Raw genomic sequence first — 20318 nt, forward strand, 5'->3', positions numbered from 1 at the left:
AGGTGCCATAGGTTCGCCACCACAGACATAGAACATAGGAGATATAGGAAAAATTTCAATGGTACAGTATCCGCAAAGAAGAGATGCGATGAAACGCAGGCGTGGAACCATGAATATCCGACACGTTTCGCCCAAATAGGGCTTCCTCAGAGGCGATATCATGCAAGAAGAACAGTCATATGATTAAAATAATATTTATAAACAAAATACTGGTTACACATGCATCAATATTTGACTAAATACTCAACTAAATATAGACATATACATTGTCCAATTCAAATTATTTGAATAGGTGTACCAAGTGATACCCCCATATTGTTAGATCCAATGGAGGATATTACATGCAATACATAAGTGCAATAATACCTCTAAGGTAAACAAAACCCAAAAGGGTACTAAGAGTGAATACATATTAGGGATAATTGCAGGTCAATTACCCTTTACAAACATATACATGTAATAAACATATAAAGAAACCAGTTTTATATACAAAATAAATGAATATTGCACTTACATAATCCTGGTATAGAGTTATATGGAAGATGGTAGATCTCACCAAGGGGATAATTGTGGGGATTTATCTCAGGGAGAGTTTAATACCTAAATGTATGATATTAGATATCTGTATTGTATATATGAGAAGAATGAAAAATGGAACAGAGAGATCAAAAAACGGTGTGAGGGTGAAATAGTTAACAAGAGGACAGTACCTTGTTCACTGCAAAAAACACACAGTTCACTGCTACCATGAGGAACAAGAGAGGGGAGGCATCCCGACAAGTGGTGTGCGCACACTCCAGAAGACTAAACGGCTACTGCGCGTATCCATCCATGATGTCACTCAAGGGAGGAAGGGATCAATCCCCCTAAGTGGCTAGAGCAGAGTTGTTAATTAATAGAATATTGAACCAATAGGTATAGGTAGTGGTATGTATTAGTAAGTGTTCTTCAGAGAACTAAGTGCTAACCCTAAGTATAAATTGTCACAAAATATTGAGGAAAGAAAAAAAATCAGGGTTTTTAGCACAAAAAGAGAGAACTGTATTAATAATCATACAAGTATACAAAGTAAATTAATTCAACATGTGCCACAATATTTTCTTGTGGCACAGGGTATACATAATAGGTTTAAGAAGGTCACAAAATACAACATACAATGAAATCGATTCGACAGGTTTAGGGTTGGACCACATTGAGATCTTGGGGTCCACTAAGTGTCAAATAGGCCCTATGGGGCACTAAACATTCTTCATCCCAACAAAAACAGTTCTTATACCTTACATTGCCATACAGTTTAATGACCAATTAGATCATATTGATGGTTGTACCCAACGCGTTTTGCCTCATTAGGCTTCCTCAGGGGTGATAGTTTGGCAACATATGTTTAGCCCTTGTAGTATATGTATCTAAATCAATCAAAGTTTGGTTGTTAATTCAATGTATTATATATACATGTTCTAATATTACATAAACATGACCTAAGCAAAGATTAGGTCAAAAAGATACTCTAATATATATCTGTATATAGTTGGATTATAAATGAATCCATCTATTTAAATAGATCTATATTTTTAAAAGTCTTAGGTTAATATTAGACATTATGTATTGCCTACAAATTCATAGGAGTTCAATAATATTTGTTTATCAAGACTCACATGTTCATTGTCGAGTGATATATTCCACTCTTTTTGTGCTAAAAACCCCGCTTTTCTTTCTTTCCTCTACAAAATAATACAATACTATGTTGACAAAAAAAAACCCTCTGTCCGGACTAGTTTCTTGTGATGTAAATTATCATACTGTTAACTACCGATTTTCCAAGTTACCCAATGTCTATCATGTTCCTATTTGATCCCAGTTTGGTACAGAGCTCACCACAACCCCACCTTCACAAACTTCTTCATAAATAAAAATAAACACCTTCATAAATTCTGAGCACCAATTTATAAAGCAGTACTGTTAAGCCCTGGGAGTCGTGACAAAACCCTAGACTTCCAAAAAGGTTTGAATGCTGCTAAACTTTGAAGACAATCAGCAGCAGAAGGAAGAAGGGACTAGTGCAAGAGCAGCAAACAATATATGTATTGAAACAAGAGGTTTTTTAGTTATTTGACAGGTATTTAACTGTTTATTTACCTGTCATTAGGATGTTTTCCAGCGTTTCTTTTTTGGTACCTTCACAGGTACCTAATATTTGGTACCAATATCTAAAGGAATGCTTTCACAAATCTCAACTACTCTACTTCTTTAGCCCTACTTACATTTTTCAGCAATGGTGGATGCCATGTTTGTTAATGGCAAGTTTAGTTTTCCTTTTAAGTTGATTATTGGTATTGTTTATTTTTTTTAAAAACCTATAATATTAAGTGTTCATCCTACCCCTCTTTCCTGCTTTCTATGATTAACTTATCACTGTGTAATCCCTTTAGTTAACTGTATTACATTCTTCCTTGGTCATATTTTAAAAGAGAGTCTTGTAAATATTCCATATAAAAAGAAAAAAGTATATATACCAGGAATCAGAATTCATTAATGGCAGATTAGTTAACCTTTTTTCCAAGCTAATATGAGCTTTGTAAAAGTCCAACAGTCAAAAGAGCTTACTAAAAGAAATCACACACAAATGATTACATGTCCAGTTTTAATATTTATTGCAGCATATAGTTCATATACAAACTTAGTCCAAATACTTTTATTTCAGGCAAGCTAACAATACTGAGCTAGAACTTGCATTAATATTGCACAATATTTTGTTAGCCCTTTTATATTATGCAAGTCATACTAACATGACACTCCCCTTCCCTTTAAAAAAAACAGTATATAAATCAATCATTTAGAACTATGTGAATTTCCCATCAATCTTAAATACAAAGCTATTACGCATGGCAGTGCATAAAGTTTAGTATGCCAGTATAATTGAATGTCAGGTTTTACCTAACCCAAACACACATTGATTGTATCCTAATGTGATCGATACTGTCAGTTTGGAAAATGTTTCTATGTTTTAGATCACCCTTTCAGTGGAGAAAAACAGATGGTGGCAAACAGATTTGTTTTTTTATTTTATTTTTTTTTTTTTACAAAGGCCACAACCAGAAATTCACATCTGAAATGATAGTGATCATGAAAATATTTGTGTAAAATTCTTTCATGGTTGTCCCTCTGATTATCTTGCTTCAATACATAGGTTATTAACTCAAAACAAGTGTGCCAACAAAAACCAATTATTCACTCATTTTCAGAATGCTTAAATCAGTGTGGCTTCAAATATTCAATCATGAAAAAAACAAGTTGAAGGTTTTTTAATGTTAAAGTGAACACAGCTACAATTTATTGAGTAAAGATTCTGATCTTTAATAAATCAGCCTGTGTGTCAGCATAATAATTTGGTAACAATTATCTTCAGAAATAGCAGCTTCCACATTTCTCTCATTGAAAAAATACTTTACTGATATGAATAGTAATCCTTCAGCTAAAGCACTGGCTATATGTTGGTGGTTAAATTTATTGGCTCTTTCTTTAGTTTCTTGTAATATTTAATTGTTTTGGGGGGTCTTCAACGAAATTACTAATCAAAATTGTGAATTTAGGCTTGTAAATAATAGTACATGCTATAAGTATTATTACATAATATAATGCTTATAAATAAGCATACACTTCTCAGCAACTAATTAAAATAAAGGTACATTTGCTAGGTAAAAGTTCATGTACATATGAGCTAATGGAAATTGTACTTCAGACAATCTTACCCAATGGCCAGCAGTCCTGCAGATATAATGAATATCCATTGTAAATATAACAAGTATTGCTGGTTACAACAAGTTAAGAAGAAGTTATACTTTAAAGAAAACCCATGTAGCAAGACAGAAGCTGTTTTTGGTCAACTTGTTTTTAAGGTCCAGACTCCAGAGCTGTCATTCTGATACCAGCTACCTAATGAGCCACCAAGAAAATACAGAATGGGAGTTCAAACATTTCAGGCATAATATACGTAGTGTTACTGGTTTGCTAAAAACCAGTGACATACTACTTTCCTTGGAATCACATCATCAATGGCAGCTTCCATATTTACCCGTAAAGAGGTGTATTTTATCTTTCAGAAGTATCTTTCAGGTACAGAAGTATTCATTTAGGATTTTTAGAAAAGAATGTATCAATCATAAGAAAGAATTTGCATGGATGACATTGACAATACAACTAAACTTTTACCAAAGCAGAGACATTACAGCCACAACAATTAAAGTGTGCAATAAAACAAATGCATTATTAGACCAGATACCGGAAAGACTAAGGAGTAAGACATGAAAGCAGAATATAATGTTGCTTCCTTGGATTAGATTAGCTACCACCTACATTTTAAAGTCCATAACTATGTAAAGTGCAAGATTGACTTACACTATAGTGTGCTTTAAAAGAGAAAATTATGGGACATATATAACTATATGTGTTTGCAGAACATTGTGAATTCCACCTAAAAGTAAAGCAAGTAAAGTAACCCTTAACCCTGGTATTAAAACCCTACATATAAACTTTAACATCTAAATGCAATTGTAAAAGTTTCTTGTTAAATATGGAGCTGCCATTAGGAGTACCAGGAGACACTGGCATGAAGGTTTTTGTTTAGGCATTGTCCATTATGAGGTGACCACTAGCTGTGCACCTGTCACATAAACTACTGATGGAGACTACAAGTGGCTGAGGAAGCACACCTTATTCAGATGTGATTCACAGTTATCACCATCAACCTGAATATTTCAAACCTTTTATCATATGGTTTGGACTGGTAGCACAAAGTTGTGTACGTGTAACATATATGCTGTAAGGTAAGTTCCAGCTCTACCTACCTGACCAGTCAATTGTTTCACAAAGTTTTAAAGCTAAACAAGAAATGTGGTTGCCAAAGTTTATTTTCAGAATGTTAGGTCAGCAATAGCAGATAATTTATATATTTATTTAATGATAGGTTTCATATTAGTCCTAAGGGAAGCTAAATATTTTAACTTCAGGTTAACCTAGTAAAAATAAATTCAATTTACTGAAAAGAACAGAATGAAAAAATGTGTTGGTTTTCAAAAGTGTACTGTCTAAAAAAATATCTGTGACGCAAATGCATTGGCATGTGGGTTTTGGTGCGGTCGGCACCAGTAGCTCTCGGCACAAAGTTTTTGGTGTTGAAAAGGTGTAAGAAATTAGGTCCTCGCTCTAATGTCCTTAACTTTAACCTTTCACAGATACTGTCACAGGGAGAAAGGAGCGGGAGCTGCAGATATAAGGAAAAAGACATCTAGAGCTTATTTAACTTTTATTTTTACATGCTCTTGTGTTAATACTTGTCATCCTTCCAGGCTACAGTCTAATATTTGATACCAGTAAAGTCACCCCCAACTACTTCCCTATACACCATTATAGATGCAGCTGTAAATAATACATACTGCTATCAATCTACATCAGAAGGGCTTCTGTATGGTAATACTGGATTTTAATAACACATATTAACATCTACTATGTACTAATACAGCCAACATCCCAGAAGTATTTAGGAGTAGTTGTTCACCTGTGATCACTGTGTTACCTTTCAGGTGGTCATGACTATTCTTGGCTTTATGACTGTATTTCTAGAGTAGCTGGACAGTAGGCCACAATAGGCCTATTCAGAATCAGATATTAAGCCTCTGGGATGGTGGCTCAGACCCCAATACTGAATTTCTTTGAATATGTAAACTTTTATTTCTAACTAGATGATGTATCATTTTGAGGTAATTAACTCTAAAAGTCCCATGCCATCTGGGAAAATTTTGCCTAAATTTTACAAAAATTGTATCACTTGCAAAAATATGATTTTTGCAGCAAAAACAACTTTGCTAAAATCAATTAACTATCCCTGGTCAAATGACAGACAGGCTTATTTTTTCCCTTGTGCTTTATCTTTCTTTACCACAAGTTGGAAAACTCTGTTTTATAACAGGTAGAGTGGTATAGAGACACAGTAATACTTTGCGATTTTTCAAAAGATTTTTGTGGGCTGACAGTTTGCTGCATACACTGTAAAGCATGTCAAAGTTTCCTACTCTGGAATTTAATTTGTCCTTACTTAAGGTGGCATTGTAGTAAGGTTTTATTTTTGATGATCGGATGATCTTCCTTATACCCCTTTTAATTCTCACACATCCCCGTTAAAATGCCAGGTTTTTGTCATAAAAAAAATGAGACCACAATAAATAATTTCAAACTTTTCCCACCTTTAATGTGATCTATAACCTGTACAATTTATTTGAAAAACAAATAAATCTGTTAGGGAAAAAATATAAATCATACAAAACATAGGATAAGTTTGTTGCATAAGTGTGCACACCTTTAGACTACATTGTTGAAGCACATTTTCATTTAATTAAAGCTTTCAGTCTTCCTGAGTAGGGGTCTATCAGCTTTGTACATCTTGACTTGGCAGTATTTGCCCACTTTTCTTTGCAAAAATGCTCTAAATCTCTTTTTTATTTATATTAGGGCCTTTATTGTACACAGCCCTCTCAGACCACCCCACAGATTTTCTATTGGATATCGGTCTACCCCCTGGCTGGGCCATTCCAAAACTTTAATTTTCTTTTGACTAAGCCATTCTTTGGTTGATTTGCATGTATACATGGGGTCATTGTTACGTGGAAATGTTTCTAGCCGATGCCTGAAGATTTTGGGCCAAAAGTGACTGGTATTTGGAAACTGTTCATATTTCCTTTCACCTTGACTAAAGCCTCAGGTTCAGTTAAAGAAAAGCAACCCCAAAGCATGATACTGGCACCGCCAGTCTTGGTGTTCTTTTGGTAATGTCCAATGTTGTTCCTGCACCAAACCTACCTTTTTGAATTGTGGACAAAGATTTCAATCTTGGTTTCATTAAACCATATTACATTTCCCACATACTCTTGAGAAACTTTTATTTTTTGCAAATTTTAGCTGGACGTGGATGTTTTTCTTTGTTAGAAAAGGCTTGCAATCCTACCCCATTATCTAGACATATGGGGACTACAGGAGATTGTTGTCATATTTAGTACACAACCATCACTTCCCATAATTTATTGCAGCTTTGTCAGTGTTGTTGTAAGTCACTTGATAGCCTCCCTGAACAGTTTCTGTCTTGTTCCATCAGTTTTGGAGGGACGTCCAGTTCTTTGCAACCTCACTGTTGTCCCATATTTTGTATGCTTTTTGATGGGTCTCTGCACCGTGTTCCATTGTATATTTTTTTTTTGTCCCTAACAGATTTATTTTTCAATTGAATTACAGTACTGTACAACTGAAGTACAGGATATAAGTCACATTAAAAGTGTGAAAAGTTTTGGAAAAAAATTTTGGTCCCATATTTTACATCACAAAAACCTGGCACAACAGGGGTGTGTACACTTTTTATTTCCACTGTACCTAATAATCATACTCTGCAGAGTCCTTGTGTTGCACAGTCTCATGTATCACTGTATCCATAAGAGGAATACAGATAGATCCTACACAAGTGGCACCAACAGTAAGGATTCTAAAGAAGAGGCTGTGGACCATTGGAATAACTATTTTACTTCTCATGGGAACATAACGGAACACAAGAAGTGTAACTACACTAGGGGTTCTATTTATAAAACAAGGAATCAGACATTCCCTCAAACACTCCCTCATACAAGGGAGTCAGATTCCCTGTTTTATCAGAACCCTACGAGTGAACTTACCCTTTCAGATTCATTCACACGTGCAAAATAATATAAAACAGGGTAGGGTGCTCTGCCAGGATCCTTTCTAAGTTTTTGATTTTTTGAGATTGTCCATATGTTAATATTATTTAGACTGAAATAAAGATTTTGTAATCAGAAATAACACGGCTGTAATATAACATCACAGACATGTATACATGAAATATAAAGCAAGGTCTGCTGTTTTGTTTTAGACTAAATAATAAAGTAACAATCTGCATTTGTGTGTTACTGCCCTTACTGTTCTGTGTATATTACAGGTTTTGCCTGCCAGCTACAAGAGAATAACCGTGCCTTCAAACTAACAGCTACCCAACTACAGCTCATCAGTGAAAAATCAAAATCAAACAGCACATAGATTGATAGACCAAATGAAATACCATAAAATGTTTGCAGCTTCTTTAACTGTGAAGCTCATCTTGCTACTGTGGGAAGCTTACTTTGCATTTGCCTAGGGCTAGGTATGTCCCCTGTCCTCCATATGACAGCCCACAGGCCTGGTGATATGCAATTTAAAGAAGAAATATATTGTAATAATAAAAAACTTGCAAGGAGACAGATTGTTTTTTGCAGAAGGGAGAATGTCTGTTCTGCAATAAAATACTTACATCCCTGATCAAAAGTTTTTTTGGACACTTACAGCTCCTTGCTCCATCACAAGCATCTTCATCCGGCTTCTTACGGGTTAAGCATCTTCTTAATTTGACACGCAGAATACTGTAACCTTCAAACAGGCATGTATGATTGTTTTATTGCAGAAGGGACATCACCTTTGCGGTCTAAAAACACCGCACAGATCCCCCAGTAACAGGTGTCCCTAATGAAAGATTTTCCCTCAATACCTGTTTTGGTGGCAACCTAAAATTCTTGATTTACCCTCACTTTCATTCCCAGCGACACTGGTGATCCAGGATAGCTAGAAAGAGTGAAACAGAATACAGACTACAATAAAAAAAAAACAACTGGTTCTTATCCCTCACTACCCCATTTCTATAGGGAATCCATTAATACGCGATTGGCAACACTGTTTTACCCACTCAATATTGGATTTTTTTTTACAGAAATATATAACAAATTTACTTCATATTGTAGCACTGTAAGCCTTACATCAAAGCCAAATATTTAGTTTTACATTTGTGCTAGGGGTGTGGTGAGTTTCCCTAGTGGTATTATCTGTACAAATAAAATATAGTGCATACTATTCCAGGGAGAATAGTTTTAATTATTATTGTAGTGTTTACTTTAAAGTCCATCCAAACCAAAGAACAATATAATGTATTGCAGCATAGCTATCCTTATAATGGTGGCTGAATTTTTTTCTTTTTTCAGGCTTTCTTTACTGCCTATTTTTGTTGAAGATTTTGCCTGTAACACATTTTCCATATTAGGCTGACAAAACCTAAAGGGAGTTTTTTTTAATTATTTAGCCAACAAGACCTGCATTGTGAAAAAGTAAAGCACAACCATTATGTAGTGTGAGAAATCAGTAAGCCGCATACATAATGAGCAAATATGACTGCCCTCATGTATTAATTTAATTATTATTACTTAATTTTTTTTTCTAAAATGCCTACATTTTATGCAGCACTGTACATACTTTATGTATTTACAAACTGCAAAAAAGTTAAACATTATCACTCATTGTTATAATACTGTTTACATAAAGCTGATCTTTTTTCATGTTTTTTTTAAAAATGAAAAAATATGAAAAGATAATACATTCCCTTTTAGAGACACAGGTTTACACCAAACTGAATATTCAGTTTGGGGCAGGGTTCCACTTTTACTCCAATTGCCAGTCTGTATGAAACCCCATGTATGGGTTACTAAAATCATAAGAACACATAACAATGAAGTGCTAGTTTCAGACAGTGAAAGTTAAATTCTTTCCAAACAAAAAAAAATAAAAAATTCTAAACTATAAACTTGAACGTTTGTATGTATGCCAAGCTGTAACTTAGTACAATGTGATACCAACCAATGGGCACTGAAGCATTGGCCTGCCATAAACCCATCAAGCAGCCATCCAAAAGCTACATGATAAGATACATGCAAGGGTACAGTGATGGAAGCTTCAGATATAATGGCAAAAGCATTCTGGGAAGCAAATAAACCTTTAACAAAGTCTTATTACATCATGAATTACTCATTTACAATTCCAGTTAAGCAAAAAATTCACATATTTAATCCTGCATAGAGAAGTATTTGATTGAGGGCTACTGTATGGAACATACCTTTTTTTTCACCTGTGCAGTCTTTGGGTAACAACTTCCCGATACATAATAGAAATGTAAATAAGCAATAAAAACAAGACAAAGAAATCATCCATGAACCCTAGAATACCAAAGAGAGCTTCAGGAATAATGTCCAGTGGTGATACAAGATAGAAAAAGGCTCCCAGCAGACAAAGAACAATTCTGATTCGGAACATCCAGAAGAGCCCACCCACTGAAAACATCTCTCGAAATGCGTGGCGTAACAAGGTCGGCAGATCCATAATCCTTTCCATAAGCTAGAACATTGAAATACAAAACAAATGATAATAAGGAATTAGTTCTATCAAAAGAAAACATGTACTGAGAGATATATGGACAATGCATTTTTTGTACTCTACTTTCAGTTGCCTGGCAATGGTCTTTATCCAGTTCCTTTCAGGCTAATCTCATCCATTTTGGGTTTTTTTTCAGTTTTGGATAAAGAGGCAGAAAGTCCATCTGGCCCACTTGGGAACCCACTTCCTATTCCTGGGAAATCAGTACCAGGAATCTAAGGGTGGTTTAAACTGTGATAAGCAGCCATGGACAGACCATTGCTAAAAGTTCTAACCTGTTCTAAAGCTGCGTACACACGGCAAATTTTTCTCGCCCGATAATCGGTATCGGCCAATTATCGGGCGAAAATCTGCCGTGTGTACAGTCGGTCGTCGTCCATCGTCCGACGACCGTCCTGGCGGATCCATGGACGATGGACGACGACCGATCGTAATGAAAGGGAAGGGGAGAGCGCGCAGCAGGGTGCCGCTCCGTCGCTCTCCCCCTCCCCTCTCCATAGAGCATGAACGGTGCTGTATGTACAGCATCGTTCATGCATCGTGCAGTCTTTTCTCGTTGGAAAGGATCGTGAAAGATCCTTTCCAACGAGAAAAATTGCAGGTGTGTATGCAGCTTTACTTCACACTCCTATCCTAAAGCCAAGATAACACAGAAAGTTACCAGGAAGTCAGGGGCAAGTACCTGGTCATTACCTCCCTGCTCAAAATGAAAGTGAATTCAGAGGAAATTTTGGACAGTGTTTGTCCTCAGACCAATAGGGCTCCTGCATGCCACAGATAATGCTTACTGTACATAAAATAAACAGTACAGCTAATACCGTATAGCTGTATTTGAAGCTAAAGACAGATGGTAATATTTATGACAAATATTTAAATGGATTCCAGAAAAAAGTTGAATTTGTGAGCAACTGGTCACATACATGGCTGACATTAAAAATGAACTTAAAGTACACAAATATTACAAAGTGGTCCTAAATTTAAAATTCCTGTGCAAATGATGTAGGCTGAAAACAGACTGAATAGCAGGCAAGGAAATGGATCTCTATTACTGCACTGCCGAGCTAAAAAGGCATCCAGTTTTACCTATTAAAATGTAACACAGTTATGCAACTTGTACTTACAGAACGAGGTTGTCCTGAAAATCTTCTATTATAGCTGTTAACTTCCTGAAATATCTCTTGCACATCTTGTTGTTCAGTGACTTGAAACATTGGAAATAGTAATGTTACCTGGAGTGAACAATTGTACTGGATTAAAATAGGCTTATCATAAAAAGGCACAAATAGTTATTCTCTCTTGGAAAATATGGCTGTCTTATGCACAAATTAATTTACATATGGTAAATAGAAGCAGGAAGTTACAAAGCAGTGAATCTGACATTCAGCAATATTGTCTGGTAGAAAATCACTTAATATAGACCTAAACTTAAAAAACAAAAATTCACAATGAGACAGCGCTAAATGACAAAAGAAACATGTGATGTCTGTTTATATAAAAAAAACAAATTAAATCAGGGCATGAGCCATGTAGGGTAGAGTTCAGCCCTGTGTGCAGGGTGCCGGGGACAATGTAACTCTCACCCATACATCCAATGGTGGAAAAGGATCCTGGAAGTCGGTAGGGAAGATGAAGGCTACCTTTGATGCGACCATGACCCACCAACAAATATAGTTTTGCTTTAAATACATGGACCTGAAGGATTCTCCAACAGAGAATCCCTCCTGTGACACGCTTCTTTAAAAAAAAAATAGAATACAGATTGATAATACTTTTTACATGAAATAAGAATTTTCTGACAAAAATAAAGAGGGTAAAATTGATTATCCTGAAAATTATAGCTGCTTGGCTATATCTCGCTTGAAAAAGTCACACACTAGGAAGTAGAATGTAGAAAATGGAAGTACCAGAAAAGTCAAAAATCTTTATCAATATACTTGTTCCTGGTTAAAGTAAAAAACCAAAGCATGAGCATAAAAGCCAAGCATTTAAGTGCATGGTATTGATTAGGGCAGGATCCCTTTCACATAATCTGTAAAACCCAACTAGACTGGATGTAAAAGTATATCCCCTGCAGCACGTTGTAGAATAGGACCTTTGCTTTTTGCAAGCAGTGGATTTGCAGAGATCCTACACACACCTGTGATGATTCTGACCTATAGCATGTAAATAGGCAAAAAGCAGATCGCTAAACAATGCTGGTAACCCTTGTACACATGCTAGATTTTTGTCCAAGGCACTCACGATCTGGGGTGTGTACATAGCTGAAGAATTTATTTACATTAAGTGACTGAATGGTATTTAGCTGATTTGAACTGAAAGTTCAGTTGGACTTAATACTGATATACAAAGCATAAGACAAGGTTTTATTACAAGTAATGTTTTATATTATAAAGTACAAAAAGTCTGAAAAGAATCCTTTAGATCTACCCACTTCCTACACTTTGGTTCCATATAAGTACTTATAAGCACTTACAAATTTGCATACAATGGAAAACAAAATAATGTTTCCTGTCTTGATTCTGGGGAGTGCTGCTTACCGTTTGACGGCAAATGGGACAGCTAATAGCACCAAGCCATGATCCATACCTCCAATATGCAATAATACATTGACCTGTTAAAAAAATTGCATTATTTTCTTAGTTATTTTATTAGTTATTCTTACTTATATTTATTTTCTTAAATATAAGTTATTTAAAAAACAACTGCTCACAAGCTAAATATCACCTTGTTATGTACTAGAAATAAATAGAATTAAACAGCAAGTATTATTTTTAATTTCTATCTGATAGGAAAGTCAATTAGTTAAAGTTTACTTTTAGACTGTCTTTGTGTAAATGAACATTTGTATAGAAGGTATTAATAGGAAAGAGGAGTTTTTCAAGCCCAAAGTAGAGAAAAAAATAAAAACAAAACAAAAAAAAACATTTCCCTTGTAGAAAGGAACAATCCTACCCCCAATCATTTTACTTTTGTATTTACCACAGAAAAGATGTCCACAGTTTGTTTCCACTGGAAATGTGGCCTGCTGTAAACAGACTGGGCAAGACATATCTGAGTAGAACTGATGCCGCTCATGGACTACGTTTTCCTAAAAAACAAAGCGGAAATCCAGCAACACACACATGAAACACAAATCTCATTATCCTGGAAAATATTTATTTCATGAATATCCCCATACCTTATTTAATTTAACTAGAGCAACCATGCATATAGAGTGTAGTGCTCAACACAGATTTGTTTGCTGGGTGGGAAGAAATCGTAGGCGGGTGGATGCCCCAGTATTGTGACGCAACTTCTCAGCAACAACACAAAAACTGTCGGGTGGTTGCTAAAAAGTTCCGGGTGGTGCGCCCGCCTAAAAAGGGCTTGGGAAAACACTAGAGTTGTATAATTGGATTGGATGGTCTATAACTGTATTTTAAGTCTATAAGGAGAAAGCTTAAAGATGAACTCTGGCCAAACACTTCTCATCCTCCCTTACCCAAACACTGGCAGAGAAAAAAAAATAAAATAAACCTAAATGTCTTTTTAACTGACCTATGGCCAACTTCACTTAGTCACATGTCTTCTTACTTGTTTAAGAGGCAGGGTCCTTCATTGGGTGTCTATGTTTCTGCCTGTATTACATAGACACTTTGTATTGGCTATCCAGTGGTGGGGTCCTCTTAGGAATCAGAAGATGTGTTGATTTCAGTAAAAATGAACCCCAGAAATAGTCCCTGTCAAGGAACCTGGACGGCAGATTTTGGCAAGTATATCTTACTTTACAAGGTAAAAAGAATATCTTTCTCAACAGTCACAAGAAAGGGTGACCTCAGTGCTGTATATAGATTGTGCAAAGTGAAAAGAATCCATGTTTTTTTTTTTTTAATGTTGCTTTCTGTGTCCCCCTAGAAATATTTTTTACTATACTTCCTGTATTACAGACACAAAGCAAGGGGAAATTTAATTGAAGTAATAGTTGATTCTATTTTATACAGCTTTCACAAGAGAAGATGGCCATATTGCACGATTTCCTATAATTAGGTCTGATAACAACTTTAAAATGTAAGATTTCCCCTTTTCCACGTTTGTTTAGGTTATAAGGGTCACCAAGACAAAGAGATGGGATGCTTTCCTATAAAAAAAAACATTCTAATACAATCAAGTTCTACAAAAAATTAGAAGCAAAGTCCTAAAGTAAACCCTCATACATATGACTGTGAGTTCACTTAATAATGATATACTTATTTAGGGGGTGCTATAGGGACCTCTAATCTAACCCCATTTGTAGCCTCTACATTCTCTATAGGTACATCCAAGCTCAGAGCAGAAGAAAAGTACCTCGAATAAAGGGTCGTCCACATGAAAATGATGCTTTACTATGGATGAAACCTTCATTTCCCACTAGTCTCTTGTGGACATAAGTGTGTTCAGTTTAGTGTCTCTTATTGTAAACTCCATAATATAAATACAAAGAAATTGTAATAGCCATTATAGGTTTACAGACCTAAACACTAAAAAGCAGAGATCTCACCACCGGAAAATAAAGGAATCTAACATTTTTATCATCCCAGAATCCACCAAAACTAATTTAATTTTTAATACCCATGTCTATTTATTTAGACTAAACTGAGTGTTATAAGTGAAGATCTAAAGTTTAATTAAATACATTGATCCATGTGTGATGTCACAAATATCAAAGGGCAAACAGTTTTAAACTCTTGAAAGGGAATAACAAGCAACTCACTTGTTCATTCTGTAGCTGCTCCCTTATGGCCCTCACCCTTTCTTGATTTTCAGGGTGAATGTTTTGCTGCTCATTTCTGTTTAAAAAATGGGAAAGAAACATAACTACATGTTGTGAAATAAAAAGTTACCCTAGATATGTATTCACTCTGCATGCTAGTCGTGAAAATATGATTATTAATTATATTTTATATATATATATATATATATATATATATATATAGTGTATTACAGACTCCATAGTCACCAACTGCCACAATCTACTGGCCCTTACATAGTCTAAAACAAATTTTTATGGGATGCCAATTAACACACTATTATGTTTTTGCATGGAAACCAGAGTAACCTGAGGGAGATGATGCAAACACATCCTGGGACCTCAATATACTTATAAACCCATGCTAGAACCTAAGCCACTGTACTGCCATATGGATAGGAGTTCATTTGTGAGTTGCATCATTCGTGTTTTGTGAAGTGCAGAATTTCCAGCATTCCATTAGATGTGAACTGTGCAATAAAAATCCTGACCCCAGGCTTTCGTACTAGATCTGGGCTGCTAATAAAAAGCCTACTATAAGTACAGTGTGATACAGACACTAATTCTGCTGTAATCATGTCTGAGGTCTCTTTAAGAGCTTTTACTTTACATAAAATAAACAATTGTCTACCTACACAGATTGGCTTCACTACACTTGAAGATTGTGTGGTCCTACAGATGTGCCTGGGCAGCAGCATCAACAATTTTTTTCTGATAGGGAAAAGCAATTCAGAAAAGTTTATTTTATTTTTTACAGTTAGTGCTTTTTTTCTACAGAAATTCACCTTACACACGTCAATACATTGCGATGCTATACACTTAAAACTTCAACACAGGGCAAAAACACATGTCTTGCAATGCACCAACCTGTGATGTGTGCCCTAGTATGTTCTACAGCAAAAATGTAAGTAAGAGTAAGTAAGAGCCCTTATAAGTTCTGCAGCATGTTTATTTTAAAGAAGCTTCCTTAAATGGAGGGCTGTGGTCTGTTGCTGCAGAGTATAATGTAGTTTGAATAAGGCCCTAGAGCTAGTTGGAAAACATTAAAAAGAAATTACAAATGAAAGAAAAAGCAACATGAAGCACGATCAGCTATCCAAACAAATTTTGGATAACTTTTTAGAAAAAGCATTGATTAGGAGTAGTAACCAGGAGAATCTCAAAGCATTATTTTATTCCCTGAAGGACAACTAACACCTGGTGTCTCCTAAAATGTATAAGAAAAGAGTTGAGATTCAACTTCTACTGGGACAATGATTCCCTAGGGTTCCTTAATGGGATTGCTAGGGTTTCCTTGAGTAAGATCAGTTTGGATCTGTTAGGTCAGTTTAGGTGACACAGATGATGTTTTTGGCTACCTGAAAGGGTGACATTCTTCCCCCTGACCACCACACTAAAATACTGTGAGCTGTGGATATAGGTATTACAGCAGGGGTTCCCTGAAATCCTGAAAGGTCTGTCCCCACCTGTCAAACAGGTCAAGAAAGGCTGACCTACATATATAACTTTGTCACTGAGTTACACCAGTGTGGATTTGTAAGACCGGCTCAGCTAATGTGGAAGTTGTAATCATGTGGTGTGCTGACACTGTGCTGCTAAAATCCAATGCAACACAGGAGAGTTCCACTGCGGTGTATTACACCAGTGCTTTAAAATGCTAACACCCTTTTATCTTTCTTTCACCATATATGTTTGCATCAGGCTTGTTACAATCCATACATTTTTATGTAAATGCTTGCATAAATTTTATGGCATTTTAATGCATATCATAGAAGAATATACAAATATCTCTAATAATACCATACCATTTGGATTGAAAAGAGTCATATTGCACAACCACAGTATTATACAGTACTCACAATATTTGCTCCAAGTATAAAATAAGACCTGTGCCTAGAAACATACCTTAAGAGAAAATAGATGAGCGTAGCAACAAAGGTCAGACTGAGTACAACTGCAATAATCACTTGATTGCTCACTCCCTCTATAAACGATCCATCATCCAACTGTAAAGGCAGAATATTGTGCTGGTTTTCAGCCATTCCCGATTATAGACGTTATTACCTAAAAGACAATAACATGCTCAATAGTTACATTTAAATTAAAATCTTAATTTTCACTTTGCAAGTTCACTAATTCTGCATAAGACATGATGTAAAAGGAAGCAATACCTTATAGCAGAATTCCATCAACTTTCATTAAAACCTATTTTACGTACTTTGACCTAACAAAAATTCAGCCACATATATAAAGGCTTAGTGCAGTCTTGGTGGTCTGGGGGACACAGAACCTTAAACCAGTGATTTGGTACGCTTCTTCTCTTGGGTCTAATAGGTGAATGAGACAGCAAGGTTTAAAAGAAACACTGTGAATCTGGTAATAGGCAGAACTGAAAAAGTATAGGTAGGAAAATTACAAATTGGTAACTAAATGGTTTCTGTAGAAGAGGCAATACTTTCATTGCAATTCTGAAATCACTGTGCAGGGTCCTCCCCAGGCTCTTTTAGCTGGGCGCACCACCCGGCACTTTTCAGCACCCACCAGGCTGTTTTTGGGTGGTTACTAAAGAGTTTGGTTACAATACAGGTGCTGCCACCCACCTACAATTTCTTCCCATCCAGCTTAAAAAAATTTCTGGGTTGAGCACTGCTGTGTATTAGAAACATTTTTTGACATCACGTTTCTTTTCTCTATCCCTGCAGTTAGAAACAGCTGATCTGCTACTGTCAATTCTGGTCTACGTGCATGCAGTTTGGCATTGGCTGTATGACATTACTTGGGTTAACTGGGTCTTTCCTTTTTTTGTACACTTTGTAATATTTTAAGGGAATGCAGCCTGTTATCCTGCCTTCTCAATCTCACATACTCTTTATTTATTATCAGCTGGTATTTATATAGCACAGACATATTACGCAGCGCTTCACAAGGTCCATATTCATGTCACTAGCTGTCTCTCAAAGGAGCTCACAATCTAATATTCCACCATAGTCATAAGTCATTATCATAGTCTAAGGTTATTTTGGGAGGAAGCCATTTACCTATGTTTTTTTTTTTTGGAATGTGGTAAGAAACCAGGGTACCTGGAGGGAACCTACGCAAACATGAGGGGAACATGCAAACTCCATGCAGATAGTGTCCTGGCGGATATTTGAACCTGGGACATAGCATTGCAAAGATAGGAGTGCTAACCTCTGAGCCACCATGCTGCACCACATAAGGTGATAAAAATGTCTTTTAGGCCAACAATCAAAAAGGGGATGGAGGGTGGTGTAGGAGAGGGTAATCAGCATCCCAGAAATATGGCTCATTTGTATTAAAAATGCCTTTTAGACCTCTATTTATAAAACAGGTAATCAGACATTCATTCAAACATTCCCTTGTGGGAATCTTCAAGGTACATATGTTTTAATGACAGTAACTGATTCCCAGGATGTAATGTTTTATAAATAAAACCTTTAAAATGACTTTGACATTAAACCTTATACAAGATGTAAGGGATTGTGTCTGTATGCATAAATACACATTAATATATTGTATTTATAAACAGAAATCCAAAATATTTTCCTATAGAGGACACAAACTTTCCATGTTTATAAATATATAGACTCCTGAAATAAAAACACAGATTAATGACTAATAGAGTGTTTTCAGAGAGAATTCCTGTGCACACATAGATTGCAGTGGTGCAGACCTGTTACTTTGTAACTCAATACCTATGCACAATCACCCCTGTGTCAGATCATCAATATGTAAGAGTTTCTTCTAACTGTAAAGAAACATGGCAACTAAACCACGAATGTATGCAGCACACAGATCTGCAGTACTACACAATATATCCATAAACCATAGGACTGTCTGTATATAATTACCTTATCATGTTTCATAGGCACTTCACAGGTATGGCAGTCCTTGCACACAGACACTTGAGAAGTTTTGTCACAGACAAGTAGAGAGCAGCCCAGACACAGGAGAAGGCACAGACTACTCCATGAAGTGTCTAGAGAGGGAAAAGAGGAATATCAGCAGCCTGACAGCCCTTGGCAGTGTGTGTACAAGGAGAGACGTTACAGAAGAACAGTGTAATCCATTCTATCAGCCTGACAGGAGAACTATCTCATCTCTTCCTGGAGGAGGGCCCTGTGCAGGAAGACCCATGGATATCACTTCCTGCTGCACATACACAGCTTCTGCTGCATGTCTCAGGAGCTCTCATATTGTGCTGTGTACACACATTATGTGCTTCTCTTCCTTTCTACTATAACTCCTTCATACAGCATTTCTCACATTATGTACCCCACTTCTGCATGCAGCAATTCCCATGCTTTATGTACCCTCATATATTACTTTGCACACAAAGTTCTGCTTTATGTACCCTCATATAATACTTTGCACACAAAGTTCCCCCATTTCTTCATACAACACTTCACACACATACCCTCAGTATTTCATACAGCAGTTCTCACATGTATTCCACGCTGCATTCTTACACGCTCCATACCCCTGCTCTTCATGCAACAATTCAGATGCCTTATGTACCCCCATTCCCTCACACCATACTCCTCACACAATGTACCCCCACTCCTTCATGGAGCACTTAAAACACAAGCTATGTGTACTCACTGCTTTATACAATACTAGCTTATTACCCGGCGTTGCCCAGGTATTTATTTATTGCAATCTTATTTTATACAGGTAAAGGAATCAAATAAAGATAGAGTGTTAAGCAAAAGGCACACTGTCACTGAGCAATACATACACACATACATGCAAATATACCTCTGACATGTACCACAGCACTGTACAAAGATCAGCGGTGCACTCACATGAGTCTGAGTCATATGCCTAGCAAGTTTGGTTTAAATGTCTCCATGCGTTTCCTAGTGATAACATACATACATCCAAATATAGCTCTGACATATAGCACAGTGCTGTACAAAGATCAGCGGTGCACTCACATGAGTCTCAGTCATATGTATAGCAAGTTTGGTTGACATGTCTCCATGCGTTTCTGAGTGATGGAGAAACATACACACATATATCCAGTTTTCTATATACAGATTTCATAATCTTTATCCACTTCTCTCCTTTTTAGAACACTTTGCGTACACTATATACCCCAACTCTCTCATACAGCACTTTATGTACAGTGTAACACAAACAACCCGCACACTGATAATAGGGATATGGCAGTACATCCCCCACTGCAAGTGGATTCCTCATTTCAGTCAATCCTTAATAAATACTTACTGATCACTTTATTAAGTACACC

General features: G+C 36.2%; 1 protein-coding gene across 1 annotated transcript; it reads right to left on the bottom strand.

Annotated features, from left to right (window-relative positions):
- Nucleotides 1–2624: 2624 nt before the first annotated feature.
- RNF170 (ring finger protein 170) lies at nucleotides 2625–19174 on the bottom strand. Its single transcript, XM_072404573.1, has 7 exons — nucleotides 18919–19174; nucleotides 16955–17113; nucleotides 15014–15089; nucleotides 13264–13372; nucleotides 12822–12895; nucleotides 11406–11513; nucleotides 2625–10245 (listed from the first exon to the last, which is right to left on the bottom strand). The coding sequence occupies exons 2-7, from the start codon at nucleotides 17089–17091 to the stop codon at nucleotides 9976–9978; spliced, it is 774 nt and encodes a 257-aa protein (XP_072260674.1). The 5' UTR covers nucleotides 17092–17113; nucleotides 18919–19174; the 3' UTR covers nucleotides 2625–9975.
- Nucleotides 19175–20318: the final 1144 nt, after the last annotated feature.

Source organism: Pyxicephalus adspersus, chromosome 3 (genome assembly GCF_032062135.1).
Source record: "Pyxicephalus adspersus chromosome 3, UCB_Pads_2.0, whole genome shotgun sequence".
NCBI classification, from domain to species: Eukaryota; Metazoa; Chordata; class Amphibia; order Anura; family Pyxicephalidae; genus Pyxicephalus; species Pyxicephalus adspersus.